The sequence below is a fragment of the Anopheles funestus genome, chromosome 3RL (genome assembly GCF_943734845.2).
Source record: "Anopheles funestus chromosome 3RL, idAnoFuneDA-416_04, whole genome shotgun sequence".
NCBI classification, from domain to species: Eukaryota; Metazoa; Arthropoda; class Insecta; order Diptera; family Culicidae; genus Anopheles; species Anopheles funestus.
In genome coordinates, this window is record NC_064599.1 from 26,007,991 (window position 1) to 26,023,920 (window position 15,930).

The 15,930-nt window shown below is 39.1% G+C and overlaps 1 protein-coding gene across 24 annotated transcripts in view; it reads right to left on the reverse strand.

Moving 5' to 3' along the window:
* Positions 1–1,890: 1,890 nt before the first annotated feature.
* The window catches only part of LOC125770426 (protein lingerer), a 197,147-nt gene continuing 183,107 nt past the window's right edge, over positions 1,891–15,930 (reverse strand). For 22 of the 24 annotated variants that reach the window (XM_049439996.1, XM_049439999.1, XM_049440005.1 and 19 more), the window contains 4 exons: positions 11,674–11,721; positions 7,880–8,034; positions 7,717–7,783; positions 1,891–7,624 (listed from right to left, as the gene is read on the reverse strand). In XM_049439996.1, coding sequence (XP_049295953.1) covers positions 7,580–7,624; positions 7,717–7,783; positions 7,880–8,034; positions 11,674–11,721 — 315 coding nt within the window. In that variant the 3' untranslated portion in view covers positions 1,891–7,579. The remainder of the gene's footprint in view (positions 7,625–7,716; positions 7,784–7,879; positions 8,035–11,673; positions 11,722–15,930) is intronic. The other 2 variants (XM_049440000.1, XM_049440006.1) reach the window with 1 other exon arrangement.

The following is a 15,930-nucleotide window of genomic DNA, read 5'->3' on the forward strand; positions in this document are numbered from 1 at the left end:
TATAGGCAAAATTTGGTGCAAAAATGAAGACAATTTTACATTTTCTCAAACAGGGTATGGAGCTTGGTTCCTCTAATAACTTCTGACACAGACATCTGAGGCCATGGCTGTCCAAGAAGAAAATGTAGCCATTGGTGCCATCTATTGACCACAGGTTAAAGATTGGCGATCCGTTAGATACCGACCGAGTTATAGGCAAAACTTGGTGCAAAAATGAGCGTTAGTAAATTGTTATTTTGTTGAATTTTTTGATTTTTTTATTATTTTTCACTCTTTTTTTTATTTAAAGCATTACTTGAGTGAAAAGAAACACATTGCAATCGATTGGCATGAAAATAAATCAATTTAATTTTTTTTGCAAAATTTCTCAAAAAAAACGTAAGGGGTAAGCCTTATGAAATTTTCGAGTTGAAAATTTTTTTAAATTTTTTTTCGATTTTTTATTCTTTTATTAATTTAACGCATTATTTGAGTGAAAAGAAACTTATTGCAACAAATTTGCATTAAAATATATCACATTTATAAATTTTGCTACATTGCTCAAAAATGAGGACAATTTTACATTTTCTCAAACAGGGTATGGAACTTAGTTCCTCGAATAACTTCCGGCACAGACATATGAGGGCATGGCCGTCAAAGAAGAAAATGTAGCCATTGGTACCGTCTATCGACCACAGGTTAAAGATTGGCGATCCGTTGGATACCGACCGAGTTATAGGCAAAATTTGGTGCAAAAATGGAGAAAATTTTACATTTTCTCAAACAGGGTATGGAGCTTGGTTCCTGTAATAACTTCTGACACAGACATCTGAGGGCATGGCCGTCCAAGAAGAAAATGTAGCCATTGGTACCGTCTATCGACCACAGGTTAAAGATTGGCGATCCGTTGGATACCGACCGAGTTATAGGCAAAACTTGGTGCAAAAATGAGAAAAATTTTCAAATTTTTAGATTTTTTAAATTTTGTTATTATTTTTCATTCTTTTTTTTTGTTTAAAGCATTATTTGAGTGAGAAGGAACTTATTTCCATAAATTTGATTTGCATTAAAATATATCAATTTATCAGCTATAGGTTCGGTGGCGTATCAAGCTTCTCGGAGGCCCTAAGCGGAATGGTAATTGGGCCCCAAAACTAAAGGATCTATAGTGCATAGATCAGACATGTCAAGCATACGGCCCGCGGGCCGGATCCGGGCCAAGAGGTCTTTGAATGCGGCCCGCGAATTAAGAACAAGAACCTCGATTGTTATCTGACTTGAGTGAGGTTTAGCTTAGAAAATCGAGGAATTATTTGTATATGTTGTGTGTGTACTCTTTTACACTTCAGTAATACGCTCTCCCTTTTATAGTCTAAAGGGTCTAAAGGTTTTATAGTCTAATCCCTTTTATAGTCCAAACAACTGTTGAATTTTATTTCCTTCCGACTTCTCCCACCCCTTCTGACTTATCTTGGCCCGCAAGATAATTTTTGCTTTCAAACTGGCCCGCAAGCCAAAATGAGTTTGACATCACTGGCATAGATCCGTTATGACCGATCGGAGGAAGCGCCAAAAATTTTGGGGCCCTTTGAGCCTCGTGGCTTATACGTTTATGCTGGGTTTTTTATGACTCCGAAATGAGTCGTTAAACGAGCTGATTCCTAATAACGACTCATTCACTCTGAGTTGACTCACTAAAAAGAGTTGTTATTCTCATCTCTAATGTAAATAAACGTTTTTCTTTCAACAGTAATAATTTCAGTTACACAAAGTGAAAATGGTAATTTCAACGAATGAATGGAAGGAAAGGTAATATTTATTATTATTATTATTCAAAATAACCATACAACAATAATTTATTTCTTCGGATACGTTCTTGGACAAGTAGTAATGAAACTCAATTAAACGGCATTGGCATTTTATGAAAATTTTATTACAAAAAAAAGAAGAATATGATGTTGGTGAAATTGTGTGTGTTTTGTGAGTAGTGTGTACGTTTTTTTTTGCTGTTGTTGCTGTTTTATGTGTTTACAGAACAAACTGTTTACTGTTTTGTGTTTTCCACCTCCTACTGTTTAGCATTTTCCATGGGTTTTTAAAGTTTCTAGTTGCAAGTTTTTTTTTGTTTTCTTTTCGTCTGTGCATTCAACACTTGTTGCTCAGATACGTTTGAACAGTACATTTTGTTGTTTTTTTTCTTCTTCTTATATTTTGTTTTGCTGGCACCTACTATTTTGTTTGTTTTGTTATACTTACAAATTACTGCATTACTCTACTATCTTTGACTTTGAAGAGTGGGTTTTCATTTTGCGAGTGGTGTGATCGTTCATTTTTCATGTCTCTAAAATCCTTCTGTATGTTGCTGTTTTTGGGGGCTGTGCGTGTGATGTTGATCAACAAGAAATCCTTTTCTTTATTACACCCTTCTCTAACAGGGGTTCAAACGGAATTGGAAGAATTGTATGACATTGGGAAACAAATTCTATTGTAAACACATTATTAATCCCTTCTGGTGGGGTTTGTGTTTTCGCTCGTGTTACCTTGCTTTTATGATTGTGATTTGGTTCTATTTCTTTGCTAATGCTTTATCCTTTTGTTTGTGTGCTGACTATATTATTGAGCTCCTTTACGTGTAGCTATACTTTCCCAACCTTGTTCTATTGTTTATTTGTTTAGATTTGGTTTTGTTCTTGTGTTTTTGTGGATTGCAATTTGATGCAAATTAAAATTAACGAAAAGGATTTCCGCAACATTTCAAACCATCTTTGTGGCTCCACTGCAAGGTGACGGTTTACTGTCTTCTATATTCAAGAAAGAACTAGAGAGCAATCTGCATCGTCCTTCAACTTCAATGTCAATTTCATAAACACACACATGTACCCACTCACACCGGTTTGTCCTGGCTGCGCCTTCTTTCGCATTATTCACCATTAAACACTATTGAGTAAGAATAAATTTATATACTTTTTTGTTTTGCGCATTGTTTTGTCACGTGTTCTTTTTTTTTGTTTTGTTTTGTTTTCATGTTTCATGTCTGCGTGTATGCTTTTGTTTGTTTGTTTCTATTTATATTAATAATTTGGCGAAAACGAGATGCATTTCTTTAATCTTTGCTCTCGTATTTTGTTTGTTTATTTTATTTTCTTAAAATGTATCTTTCTAACATTGCGGGTTGCTTGCTTGCATTTTTTTTTGTTTTAGTTTTAATATGCTTTTTTCTTCTTATCTTGTCATTTATCACCGTATCCGTCACGTTCGCAATGTTCTTTCTTCTCTCTATTTCTTAGACTTTGCGCCTTCTCCAGTGCTGCTAAGTGTGTACTTGTCCGTGTGTTTTTATGTGTTTATGTATGATTTTTTTTTTGGGGGGAGTGGTGCGCTTTAGAGATATTTTCATATTAATATATCGAATCTATTCTTTTTATTTTTCGCACGCAGCTTCAGTGTGCCGTTTCGGTGACGCAGCACTAGAAGACTACTAACTAGTACACAGAACGGGAAGATAAAAGGGAAGGAAGGAAGTAAGTTACTAGGTGGATGCGGCGGTGGCAATCAATTTGTATCGTTTCTTTTTTTTCTTTAGCATAAGTCTTTATATGTATATTTTTTCATGTACGGCTAAGAGTGGGAGCCTTTCCATTGTTTTTTTCCTTTTGTTTCGTTTTAACAGTAATGTTTCTTTTGAGCTTCATTTCGGTCCGAACCGTTAGCATTAATGGCATTACGCTTCCCACAAAAGAGGAAGCGAATGTGTTGGTGTGCTGGGTTTTCCGGAATTTTCATCCTGCTTACATTCTCGCGCCTAAAATTGGAAGTATGTTAAAGCTACTTTCACAAACGCAGCAACATTACCATCTGCTGTTCCGTGATATCAAATCAAAGCCAATCATTAAAAGGTCAGCCGTACAAAAAAAAAACGAATAAAAATGGACTTTCATTGTTAAGCTCGATCGAAATTATACTTCGATATGAAAAGCGTAGTGGAAGAAGCTTTGAGATTCAATTGAAGAAAGATACATGATCATTGGGGCCGAACACTGGGCATGTTTCAAAGCTGAGAATGAAACAAATTGTTCCAATGGAGCGCTAAGAGAAAACAAATCTTGCTGAACAAAAGACGAAAATACGTAGTGACTTACAAAAAAAAAGCAAAACGAAAACTGAACTGACTAAAACAATGCGTGCCCAATACACAAACAAATAGGTAGATGGTGTTGCTTAAAAATGTACTATGCGTATGTAGCTTAGAATTACGATAAAATAGTAATAAAAAATATGTAATAAAAAAAAAAAACAAAATATAATGCAAAACAACGGATAACGTTGCGATGCGCCGACTAATGATTAATATGGCTGCGTTCGTCACTTTGAGAGACGCGTTTTACGATATTTGTATTTTTCTTTTTCGCTCACTTGCATCTTGGTTATGTTTGCGATTTTTTCTTCTTCTTCTTCGTTTTTCATTGTTTTTGCAAATGTGCGTTTTATGTATTTTACTCGCATTATTTTCTGCCTTCTTGATTTTTTTCTTCTTTCTTCTTCAAGCATGAAATGTATTTTTTTTGTTCTTACCATTTTCTCACCTGAATTACGCTTTTAATTGGTTACAATTAATTAATAGCTTTCTGTTTTCTCTCTTTCTTTATCTTTTTTCCTTCTTTTCTACTGGCTTGCTCTATTCTAAGGATGCGTATAATGGCTTTGGATTTCTGTTTGTTTAATTATTTAATGAGTTTTCTATTCACTGCTTGGTAGTGAACGCGGAAAAAAGGGACGTTCACGTGACTGGATCTCTTCCACCGCACGGACTCACAGGAAAAGAAAAGAGAATACACTTACGCACAATTTTTTTACACACACACACACACACATCAGTATAGTTAGCAGCAGCTTCTCCTGTTCTTGTTCGTATATTGAATTGGCGCGGTTGGTTTTGTTTTGCGGTTTTTCCACTTGAAATTACACATACACAACACTATTCTCGTTCATCCAGCGGTTGAGATTTCTACAACGGGGAAGGGAGCATTTCTGCACATCACTTAATCACTACATCTCGGCTACACCTAGTATCTAAATGGGGTTCCATACGTTTAAATTACTGTTGCTTCATATGCTTAAAGGAGTTGCGGGAAAAATCGTACCTCAAACTTCACCAAATGAAGCTACTTTTTGAGCGTTTATGGCGTTACTTTGCATCGCTATATTAACATTTTACGGTTCCAGACGAACCCTGAAAATTTCACCGAATATGGTCACAATCAGAACAAATGGAAGAGCAAACTACTGTGTGTTACTGTTTGTGCGATCAAATTGATCATAAAGGAGGAACACATTTGACTATGGTAGCTTTACAGGAGAGGAGTTTTCCCATATTCGTCTCAATAATCGTTTTGCACAGATTAAAAGGAGACATCTATTTTGTCGCCCATTCTTTAATAGTAGATGCCTCTTTGTTTTAGTAATGCGACAATAATACGACGCATGTTGGAAGCCAAAAAAAACCAAAACCTAAGCTAAACATATTTTGTGCATAAAGAACGAGGTGTATGTGTGTGTTTTTTTCTTTTTGGTAGAAGACATAACATATTAAACCAACGATCTTATAACAGTGTGCACGATTAGCTAAATTGTGCGATGTGTTATTTTTAATTGGGTTTCGTTTGTTTTTTTTTTTACGGAAGTAGTACGGAAGATTGTGTGTCTGTTGGCGCGTATATTAAATCCTATCCAAAATGGGATACGTTTTTTTTTATCACAAATCTGTATCTATAGCACACTGATAGTACATCCGAAGGAAATAAAAGTATACGTATGAAACACACTGTACACAACAAAAAGCATCCATCGGTACAGGGCAACATAATGTTTTTTTTTCAATTTGAACGCGGCACAAGATGATCCTTGTGAAGTTTGTGAGATGAGGGTGGAAGTTGAGCATCATATCGTGTTTGTTTGCTGTGTACTACAAAACAGACACATGTATTATTACATCTCAATGATAATCACTGTAAGCTCAGCAAATCGCAGAGCAACATTTGTTTTGTTTTACTGAGGAGTATTCATAAAGGCAAATGAACACAAACGAAACAAAAAAAAACGAACTCTTATCAAAACATTGTATACGAACGTGTATAGCGCAGAACGATAATATAAAGAAAAAAAAACCTACACACTTGAGACAAACAATAAACTTATCAAATAGACTTATTGAAACACTTCTCACGACACTTTCAAATATTCGCAACTGAGAGATTCTTGGTTTGTGGGGTTACGAAAGTTCCCGCACTTGATTCACGATTTACGACTTCTTGCTTGATATCCTTTACCGAGCTAAGGGATTTCGTTTTCTGTATGTTTTCACGTTTCTTTGGTGTTTTTAAAAATATCAACAAAATTGCATGTTTGTTTATGTTCTTCCATTGTGATGTGTTTGCCGGCATAATGGGAATTGAAATGTTTGTTCCAACCATTCGCCATCACGTTCGTTAGATTCATTGGAAGAACAACACCATTTTGCACTATCCGTAGAGAGCTGCCCTGTGCTACTACTGGTGAAGCAATTGGTAGATATTTATAAAGCAAAAGTGCTCGCTACTAGTGGAAGTAGAAGTAATCCCTGGTAGAAGACGAATTAAAAAAAAACAACCCCTTTTTCGAGGTAACCTAATCCTAAGCCAAAAGAGACGCGAGCATGAAAAAAAAAACAAAACGATACATTAAGCCTAATTCTTAAGAGATATAAACGAAAGCAAAAAAAAATCGAATGGCTATAAGCATAATTGAGTCACTTTTCGTGTTCACGTGATGCTAATCGTGATGCTAATCGTAATGCCACAATATGCATCCTTTCCAGCTGCATAACAGTGGATTGTTTTGTGATGTCTAGGGGCTCAATGTTTCTGAGTTTTATCCTTTTCTTGTGCGTGCGCGTAGTATGTGTATTGTGCTTTCGATTCTCCCTGAAACGGAGAGGAGGAGCTTTTGGAAGTGTGAGCGTCTCCCCACCTTTTTTTTTGTTTGTAATATCCTTTCCATTTTGTGCTTTGGTTTCAATGTTACATTGTGCGCTTGGTTTAGCTGCATTCGGTTACACTTTCGGTAGTTTGCACTTTTGCACAACATTACACTATGACGCGTCCGTTCGATTAACCGGGGCAGGAACTTCCGAACAAATTAAGCAAACAAATATCATCTACAAAAAGTGATGATTTTGATAGTAATATGAGGAAAAGAAAACTTGTTTTTTCTTTGTATCGCGAAAAAAAAAACAAAATTACGCAAAAAAAGAAAAAAAAACACCTAATAATGTTCCGTACGCGTCCATTTGCTTGTCGATGGCTTGCTAACTTGTGTCCTTTCTATATATCCACTGCAAGGATATATATACTACTGCTAAGAGCGTTAAGAAGTACGCTTATAGTTGTCCTTACAAGCCCACGAAAGCACACGGTGAGCTTTTTTGGCTGCTGCTTTTTTTGGGGGGCGGGCATGAAGGTCCGGGAAGGAAGGAAGCATTCTAGGTTGTATCATTTGGGCGTATTTTTTTTGCTTCTTCTCTTGTTGTAGAGCTGTTCTCTATTCTTTACCAGCCTTTTTTGCCTTAGTATGGGGCAAAACGGTTGTATCCTCCTCGATATATGGTAGCCTAAAAAAAACGATAAAAAAGGATAGTAAATTCTTTTTTCTTAGTTTCCTCTTTAGCTATAAAAGCTACTAATGATAAGGATTACAACTTACCGCATAGCCGGGTACGGGTCCGATACCGTGTCCTAGATATGGATCAGGATACTCCGCACGTCCGTATCTGTTTAATGGGGAGGGGACCAAAGGTATTAATCATTACGGTGCTAAGTCTGCTTCCTTTTTGTCGACTGCTTTATAGCACAAGCTGCACACTTACCCAGCGACTGTCGTGTAACCGGCAACGGTTGGTTGAGCTGCAGCAGCTGCTGCCCCATATGCACGTGCTGCTGCGGCCGTATAGCTTGCTGCGGAGTATGCCTGCGCTTGTGCTTGTGCCTGCGAAAGTGGTGTCTTCAGCAACGGTGCTGCAGCCTGTAGCAAATGGAAGGAAGGTGAAGCAATGTGAAAAAATAAAACTAAAAACTTCTTGCCACCAGAAAGGTTAACTTTAACGCCTGCGAACACAAGTAGAATCAATCGGTTAAATGTAATCAAACACATCCATACGCGCCCCGCCGTACAACTTTCTTCAGGCGCATTTTCTCTCTCACCCTCTGTTGTATTTTCCAATAATCAAAGTATTCCATCAAAAATTCAAAACTCAATTCACTCAACCACTTCCGCTTGTACTCTGCCCTTATCCCCATTTTTCTCCGTCTAACGTTTTCTTTCGGTCGGTACCAAAAGATCCACCACCACATTGCAGAAGAAGGATTCTATTCCAACACGTTAATGAAATCCTCTAACCGTACGGTTTCGTTCCAGTGCCGGAGAAAGTGTACGAAAAAAGGCAGCGAAGAGAATATTTTGTGTGGCTCCCGTTGAAGGAAAAGTTAGTCATCGATTATCGCCTCCCCCAACCCCCTCCGTATTGTACGGAAAATGGCAAGTAGTAAAAGCACCGCCACCAAGCACACACACACACACACTTGCCCGTTTCAGCGCTCCCGTATGTTTTTGGTGGATGAACTCCCTGCATCACCGGAAGCAGGCGGATAAAATGTGCAAATTAAATTACTTCATCCGAGGTAGATTCTTACAGCTGGTTAGGCCGCTCATCGGGATCGAGTTTCCTTCCCAAGATCCGAAAGGAATTCAATGATGATGATGATGTTGGTGGTACGTGTGTGTTTGTGAGGGAGAGCTCTATTCCGCTTGATTCGGTTGGTCGACCTTTTACACGATTAGGGAATGATTTGCTCCGGTAGTACGGTTGATGAGGTGAAAGGATGAAGGTGAACATATGTGTGCATGAGTTACATGAGTTTGTTTAGGAGTGAAATGGGTGAGTTTCTCTCCCGCCCGGGGTTATCACCAAGGAACTCTCTCCCCCGGGTCCCCTTTTATGCGAGCCTGATTTTCCCTCATTCAGGGAATGAAAATTTGATACTTTCCGAGACTTTCCGAGACTCGAAAGCTGGCATCACTTTTTCCTACCTAAGAATAAGAAGTTTTGCCACGTGTTCACACAGAAACATGCAAATCTTGTACGATGAACGGTTAGATTGGATCTAATTTGCTTATTTATCGACGATTATGATAATAGAAGATGACTGATGAAAGATAATGTTCATAATCGCCCACCGTAATCGTCTAATTTGGAGATAATTTTCCGAAATGAAATATGCTAATCTTTTCCCCCCCGGGGAGTTTGTTGACTTTTATACTCCTCCCCACAGTTGGGATTGAGGAATAAGAAAATTGTTTCTATTATATATACTTTGAAGGTAATATTTTGTGTGTTGCTTGACAAAATGGCGGGCGTTGCTTTGTAAGATAGAACACGTTTTTTGAGGCGCCCGAGTGACTGTTATCAGCAATGTGAGGCGCGTAAAAAGCCATAATTTTTACAACACATCATGTGTTTCCTCTTTCACAAGGATTATCACCGTCGCATCATGTCCTGCATGGAGGGGGGAGTTGGGAAAGACATGATAGCACGTGCCTTGCATAACACCTTTCTGCGGCATCATGATGATTGTCGTTGTACGGAGGGATATGTTTTTCCCACTCCCTTGCCTGACTAATGAATGTTATTAGCTAACAAATGGAATATCCCAACACCGATAACATGGGGAGAGGGGCAATGATACAACAGGAACGCATTTATCTTTTTCTCAGCCAACATTGCTACACTACGCTTCAAAATAATAGCTTCACACAGTTTTTGTTGTTATTGCTATCAGAGACTAAGATGAAGTCAAAAAGGATGAATCAGGATATGTACAAGGACATCTAAGAAAACCAACTTTGAAGCTTTATCTGAACCTACACAAGCGTCAGCACCTTATTTTCCATGCAGGTTGAAGCCTTCATTTAGGCAAGACTGTTCTTACTGTCAAGAGGAATTAATTCAATTAATTCAATTTTTGGCATACTGCGGACATTAATATTAGGCTTTTCAGGAGCTTGAAGTTGCTGCCCTGTAAAGTTTATTTTTCTTAGGTCCCTTTGACACTTAGGCACTAATATCAAAAAGCGTTTCTAAACAATTTTTCTAAGTAATTAATTCTAATGGAGGATCTCCTGATTAGAAAATCTTCACGTTATTAATTCATTCATTCAGACATTCAAGAAAAAAAAAAAACCTAAACGAATCTAAAGTTTGGCACTTTATCATTCTGAATTGTTTGATTACAAATGAAAGTGAATTAATTTTTTTATTTTGATTTCTTATCCAAACATAAAAAAAAACAAAATTCGGTTGTGGTGATCATTTTTGCAACGCAATGTATAAAGCACACAAACAAACAGCACACAAAACACGAAGATATTTCTTCATTTATGCGCGAACAAGTATCTGGCGGCTTATCCTTTCGGAGTGTGTCCCGGACGGCGCCGGTCCCATTGCGGAAAAATCAAATCCGCCGGAAAATTATTCTACTCCCATCAAACACTACACAAGCGATCACAGCGTTCGCTTCTGATGTTTGGAGGGGGTGCGCTTGAGGTGAGCAAAAATTATTGCTTCATCTGTTCCGCTTAATTAGACCCCCAAAAAAACGGCTGTGCGCCTGGATGATGCCTATTCGGTGGCAATTGGGTAAAGGGCAACGTTTTGTGCGTGTTGCTCGCATTGAACGGCAATAAATAATGCTAATTTATTAATTCATTAAAACGAGAGCACCGTTTTCCCTTTCAGTTTGTGTGGAAGGATCGCTGAATTTCCGTGGCATGCTGCTGCTGGTGGAGCTTCTGCTGGGGTATGGAATAATGCTACAAACGAATTACATTTCTTGCGTTTTGCTTTTTCCCCCGGGAGGGTTTGGAATACAAGCAAAAACACACTTACACATAAATAAAAGGGATGGTTTGGTGGTTCTAATGATGGTCGGAATGGAGGTTTTCCCTTTATCGCGACTCGCCCTGTCTGAGAGTAGTTGTGTTCGTCCGAAAGTGTATCAAGTACCGGATTGAGTGACTCGTGGCTTTCCACCAAAATCCCCCCAAATACCCCACTTCCCCTGTTGAAGTGATCTCCCAAAAAGCGATTGATCCTATTCATCGGCACGAATTTCGGAACGATTGATAAAGTTTAGCTGAGCTTTGCAATATTTGCAGTGTAAGAGTGCTGGTGGATAAGCACTCCGTCCGGTATCCGTCCGGTATACGATGCGATGCCTGACTGGGCGAGCTCGGATCTCGAGCACCACACAGCGCCATATCGATATCGATATGTAGGAGGGCAGCGATTAGATGCTACGAATCGTGTAATTGGCCACAGCGCTTGAGTTAATGAGCAGTTTCGAATGCTTTGACTCCAAAACGTTGTGGCGTTCTTCGGAGAGGCGATTAGGAAATTGATTTGCGTTCGGAAGAACGGGAAACCGTTTTAGTCCAACGTTCAAAACCAAAGGAAACGACAACCGTTTGTGTTTTGTTCTGTGGTTTTTCCTCCTTCCTCGCCTTAATCAAGAAGCAGCAGCTTCCATTTTACAACATTCACAATGGTACCGAGCTGTGGTCAAATATTTTCAATAAAAGATTGGAAATAAATTAATGGATACTTACGTTCAAAATGGTAGGTTGTGCTTGAACCTCCGTCACTGGTTTAGCAGCCTGTTGTCATTAAACGCAAAACAAGGAAAAATCGAACACAAAAAACAAACAAAATAAAAAAACCATTGCGCAGATGGAACGAGAGAGAAAAGAGAGAGAGAGAAAATGCAAAATTAAGTACTGTTGTAGAATGGGTGGGGGAGGTGTCATTTTGGGTTTTTTCGGGGATAATTAATTTAATCGTTTTAAACATGTGCTTTAATATTTGCTTGTCTGTGTGTGTGCTTAATATACCTGAAAGAGGAGAAATTGCAATGTAATCATGTTTTGTAAAATGGCCGTCTTTTTTTTTTGAAAAAATTTCCTCGAGTTTAACCTTTGATTAAATTTTTCTCTTTTTTGGCGCTGTGGGTTTGGGTTTTGGATACCCCGAAAATGCTTTTATACGCATATGTTGCCTCGTGTGGTTGTTTAATTCATGAGCGGCACCAAACCTCATGAGCTTAAAATCAAAATGTTTTTTTTTAATGGAATAACGTTGTTGGTTGAAATTATGGATATTATGAACAAGGGTACCTCTAATTTATTGTTTTTGTATATCGAGAAATAAGTAGCTTTAATTTAGTAAAGCTTTATATTAAAAGGTGGTAAGTTCCGTTTCTTTTTTTATCCTCAACAACGACTCTACGGTGCAGGATTTTTTTTCTCCAAACCACGATTTTTGTACATTAAAAAAAAAAATATTTATTTTGTTGGAGATTTTATTACGGCCACCAATCAACAGATGTAACGGGCAAAAGGATTTTGCTAAATGTAGAACAAAAAATTAATTTAAACAATATCCCGAAAATCCACAAAACCTCCAATATTTTAGGACGCTAGAAATATCTTCATTCAAAATCCACCCAAATTGATTATACAAATACATCACCGTTGATTGATTCGATCCCTCAAATGTATTGACATTTTCAATTATACCCCAAACATACATTAATTCCCCTACCCTAAACATCAGCACCTCAAAATAAGCTGCCAGAGCAATGTGTCCTGGGCACCTGGGTGTACACAACTCCTCCAAAATCGCGCTTAAACGAGAAACAGACCGTGGGTTAATTGTATTCCGCCTCGGGAAGGCTACTGAACCGTGAAACCCATCTAATATGCCTCGATGGAGAGAAACCCAGCTACGTTCTAAAGTCTGCCATGTTTCACGGGGATACGCTGCTGTTGCTGCTCGATTGACATACATTCATTTCGTTCCACCATTAGCAAATGGGTGGCGCGCGTGAAGCAACACTCACCTCCGCAGCAGAGTAGCTTCCATCCCCAAGAAGGGCCATATTTCGATCGCTATCCCAGCGGGAAATTGCTTCTAATCGACGGTAAAACGATGCCCGTGATTTAGCCAAAATTTTAACCACCACTGGCATGGATCGGTCGGCAAAGGTATAGGGTCGGCAACCGTCACACATTGGACAGGTTGGTTCGGTCGTGTAGATCGTGCGTTTGAACGCACCGCTATTTGGGGGAGACGTGTAGTTCAAAAATCTCATAAGAGCGCACCATCAAAAGATAGTAGCGACTGGATGGGGGCCGGATATTTTCGGATTTCGATTTTCAGTAGTACGTAGCCACCGCAACCTTGCCGTTTGACGCACAATATGGGAAGTGGATGAATTTGTTTTCATTGTCCCAACTTCGAAGCCAATAGAGTATGGCGGGATGGGGTGAACTCTCGGCTCGAAACGATTTCCCAGTGAACAGCCGCATGTGTCCACATACAAGGGCCGGTATCTGTCGGATCATTTTCAAACGATTTTCCCGTATCGAGATAAAATTCAAGCATCATCCTGTTGCATTTGTACGTTGCAGAACACTGGAACACTATTGTGAACACTGGAGCAACAACGTACCGGACCGATTTGAGCACATTGAATGTGACGTTGACGGTGGCATTAGCTGCTCATTGTACTGCGAATCACTGGCACCTACTACTCGCACAAAACCGGACCGACACATACATGGTGTCGGGTATTTGTAGAAACAAAAGGCCCCTTTTTGGAGTTGGAAGACAATCGCAACGAACCGGTCGGTCCGGAAGCGAGACGGTACAGCTTGCTCCTGGCTACAGGTTTTAGGGGTAGGTTAGTGTGGTTTTCGGAATTGAAATTGATTCCAAATTTGATTGCATTTCATGTGAGGCTGATTGTTCCATTTTCCATTTGCTGAGCTGAGCTGAACGGTTGTGAGGTGCTCTCCTCAGGGTCGCTGTCTCAGTTGCGCTGTTTGGTTGGAGCACATTTGCGACATCATTGCGTAGATTATCCTGCGCCGTCGTGTCGGCTGGAATGGAACGGAGGACGGTTTCACGCAGGTGGGCAAACACTCGCTTATATAGATATACATAAATTCACCCACAAACAAAGAAGTACTCGGCTGTGGCTCGGCTTATGTGTTCTCGTGCGAGAATGTTTCAAGCACAATGCTCTGCCCCTTGATTTCACTTGCAACTACGAAAAACATGAGCATACCGAACGCATCGATGCGTTATCGGTCGTCGCAACCTGATCGAATTGCTTCTTTCCCCTTGAACAGAATTCTCCCCCCTTGCCTGGTTGGAAATGGAATGGAATTGGAATCCCGAATCGAATTACGGTGTGGAAGCTAATGGAAGATGAAATGGATTTTGCCCGGCCGTGCGGGAAAATTGTTGTACGGCTCGAGCTTTTCGGCTTTAGTTGAGTGAGATTTCCTTGTTTTTTTTGTTTGTTTTCCTCTGGCATGGAAACGGTACGTGTGGGTGCCTGTGTGTACCTCACACAATGGGGAAGGCTAGTAGTTTTAGTAGGTTTTGATCTTTTGACGAGTTCCATCGATCAGTTTTGGCCCACTCGCAGGATAACTCAGAGACAGTGTGCTCACTCTCTCTCTCTCGCTATCGGGGAATGGAAGAAAATTCTAGCAGACAATCGAAACTCAATTATGATGTTGGTTCCGCGTCAGAAATTATTACCGATGAAGACAAATTTATTTTCATTTCCCATTAAGACGTTTGGATGACACGCGGGAAGGGGGGCCTCGATCGTTCGCAATTTATAAATAAGAAAAGCAAGCAAAAGTAGCACAGTGCAATTCACTTTTCTTTCCTGTTCCAACTGTTGTACACATTGTGCCCGATTCGGGCACGCCGTTTTGTTCATTGATTGATGAATAATTTCATCCGTACCGATTCGCCGGAGGTGTTTTCTACTCAAAAAGCACGCAGCAGCAAAGGAAATCGATCAATCATAAAGCAAATACATTTTGTGTTTTCTTTTTTTTTGTTGTTGCGTGTGTTGTACTTCAGTTTTCTCGCGCGCGCGTAAAAGTAATAATTTATCGTGAGGGAAATCGATTCATCAACTAGCTTTTTTATTAGCCCATTAGTATGATGGTGGAAATTTATATTGTTTTTTTTGCTTTACTAAAAATTAATCTCCTATGCGAATGTTTTATTTTTACTGTTCTCATTTCCTGCAGCACGATTAGTGGTTTGCAAAATGGTGAATGACAAAAAAAACGTAAACAACAACAAGCGCGCACCAACAGCACATAAACAAATGATAAAATGCTGCTAAACGTGTGTGAAAGTAAAAAAGAAAAGGTAACAAAAAAGTTTCCCTTTAATCTAATTGCTACCAGGAAACATTAAGTGGGTGGGTAAGCATAATGGTGGAGCAGATTGGTTTCTGAATGCTGCATCCGTTTTTTTTGTGCCCGTTGCTGTTTCAAATTGCAAATGGAGCGAAAATTTAGTTGGAAAAGTCATTTCACCGTTGACAGGTGGCATTTATTTCAGTTTTTTTCACCTAACGTTCTACGGAGGGGAAAGGGGGTATTACGAAATTTGCATCAAAATAAAGTGTATATTTGTATGTGAGGGTTTGGGAAATAGTATATATATATATAAAAACAGATTGGTCCCAAAAATAGGTAACCAATAAAATAACCGTATTTTAGTGTCAAATAATCCGATGATCGAGTACCGATGGAGACGCCCGGTGATTTGTAAAAATATGGATGAAAATAGAAAAACAAACCACCCCGCGGCTCGAGCGAATACCTTACATTGCAAAACACACACACGCACAAATATAAACAAAATTTGAAGCAAACAAACATTTTTGCAAAAAAAAACACACGTCACGTAAAAAATCACATTTTTAAGAGTTCGGCGGTCGCATGCTTCTTGCAAAATTGGGATTGATTGCAATCGTGTGGTTGGTAAGA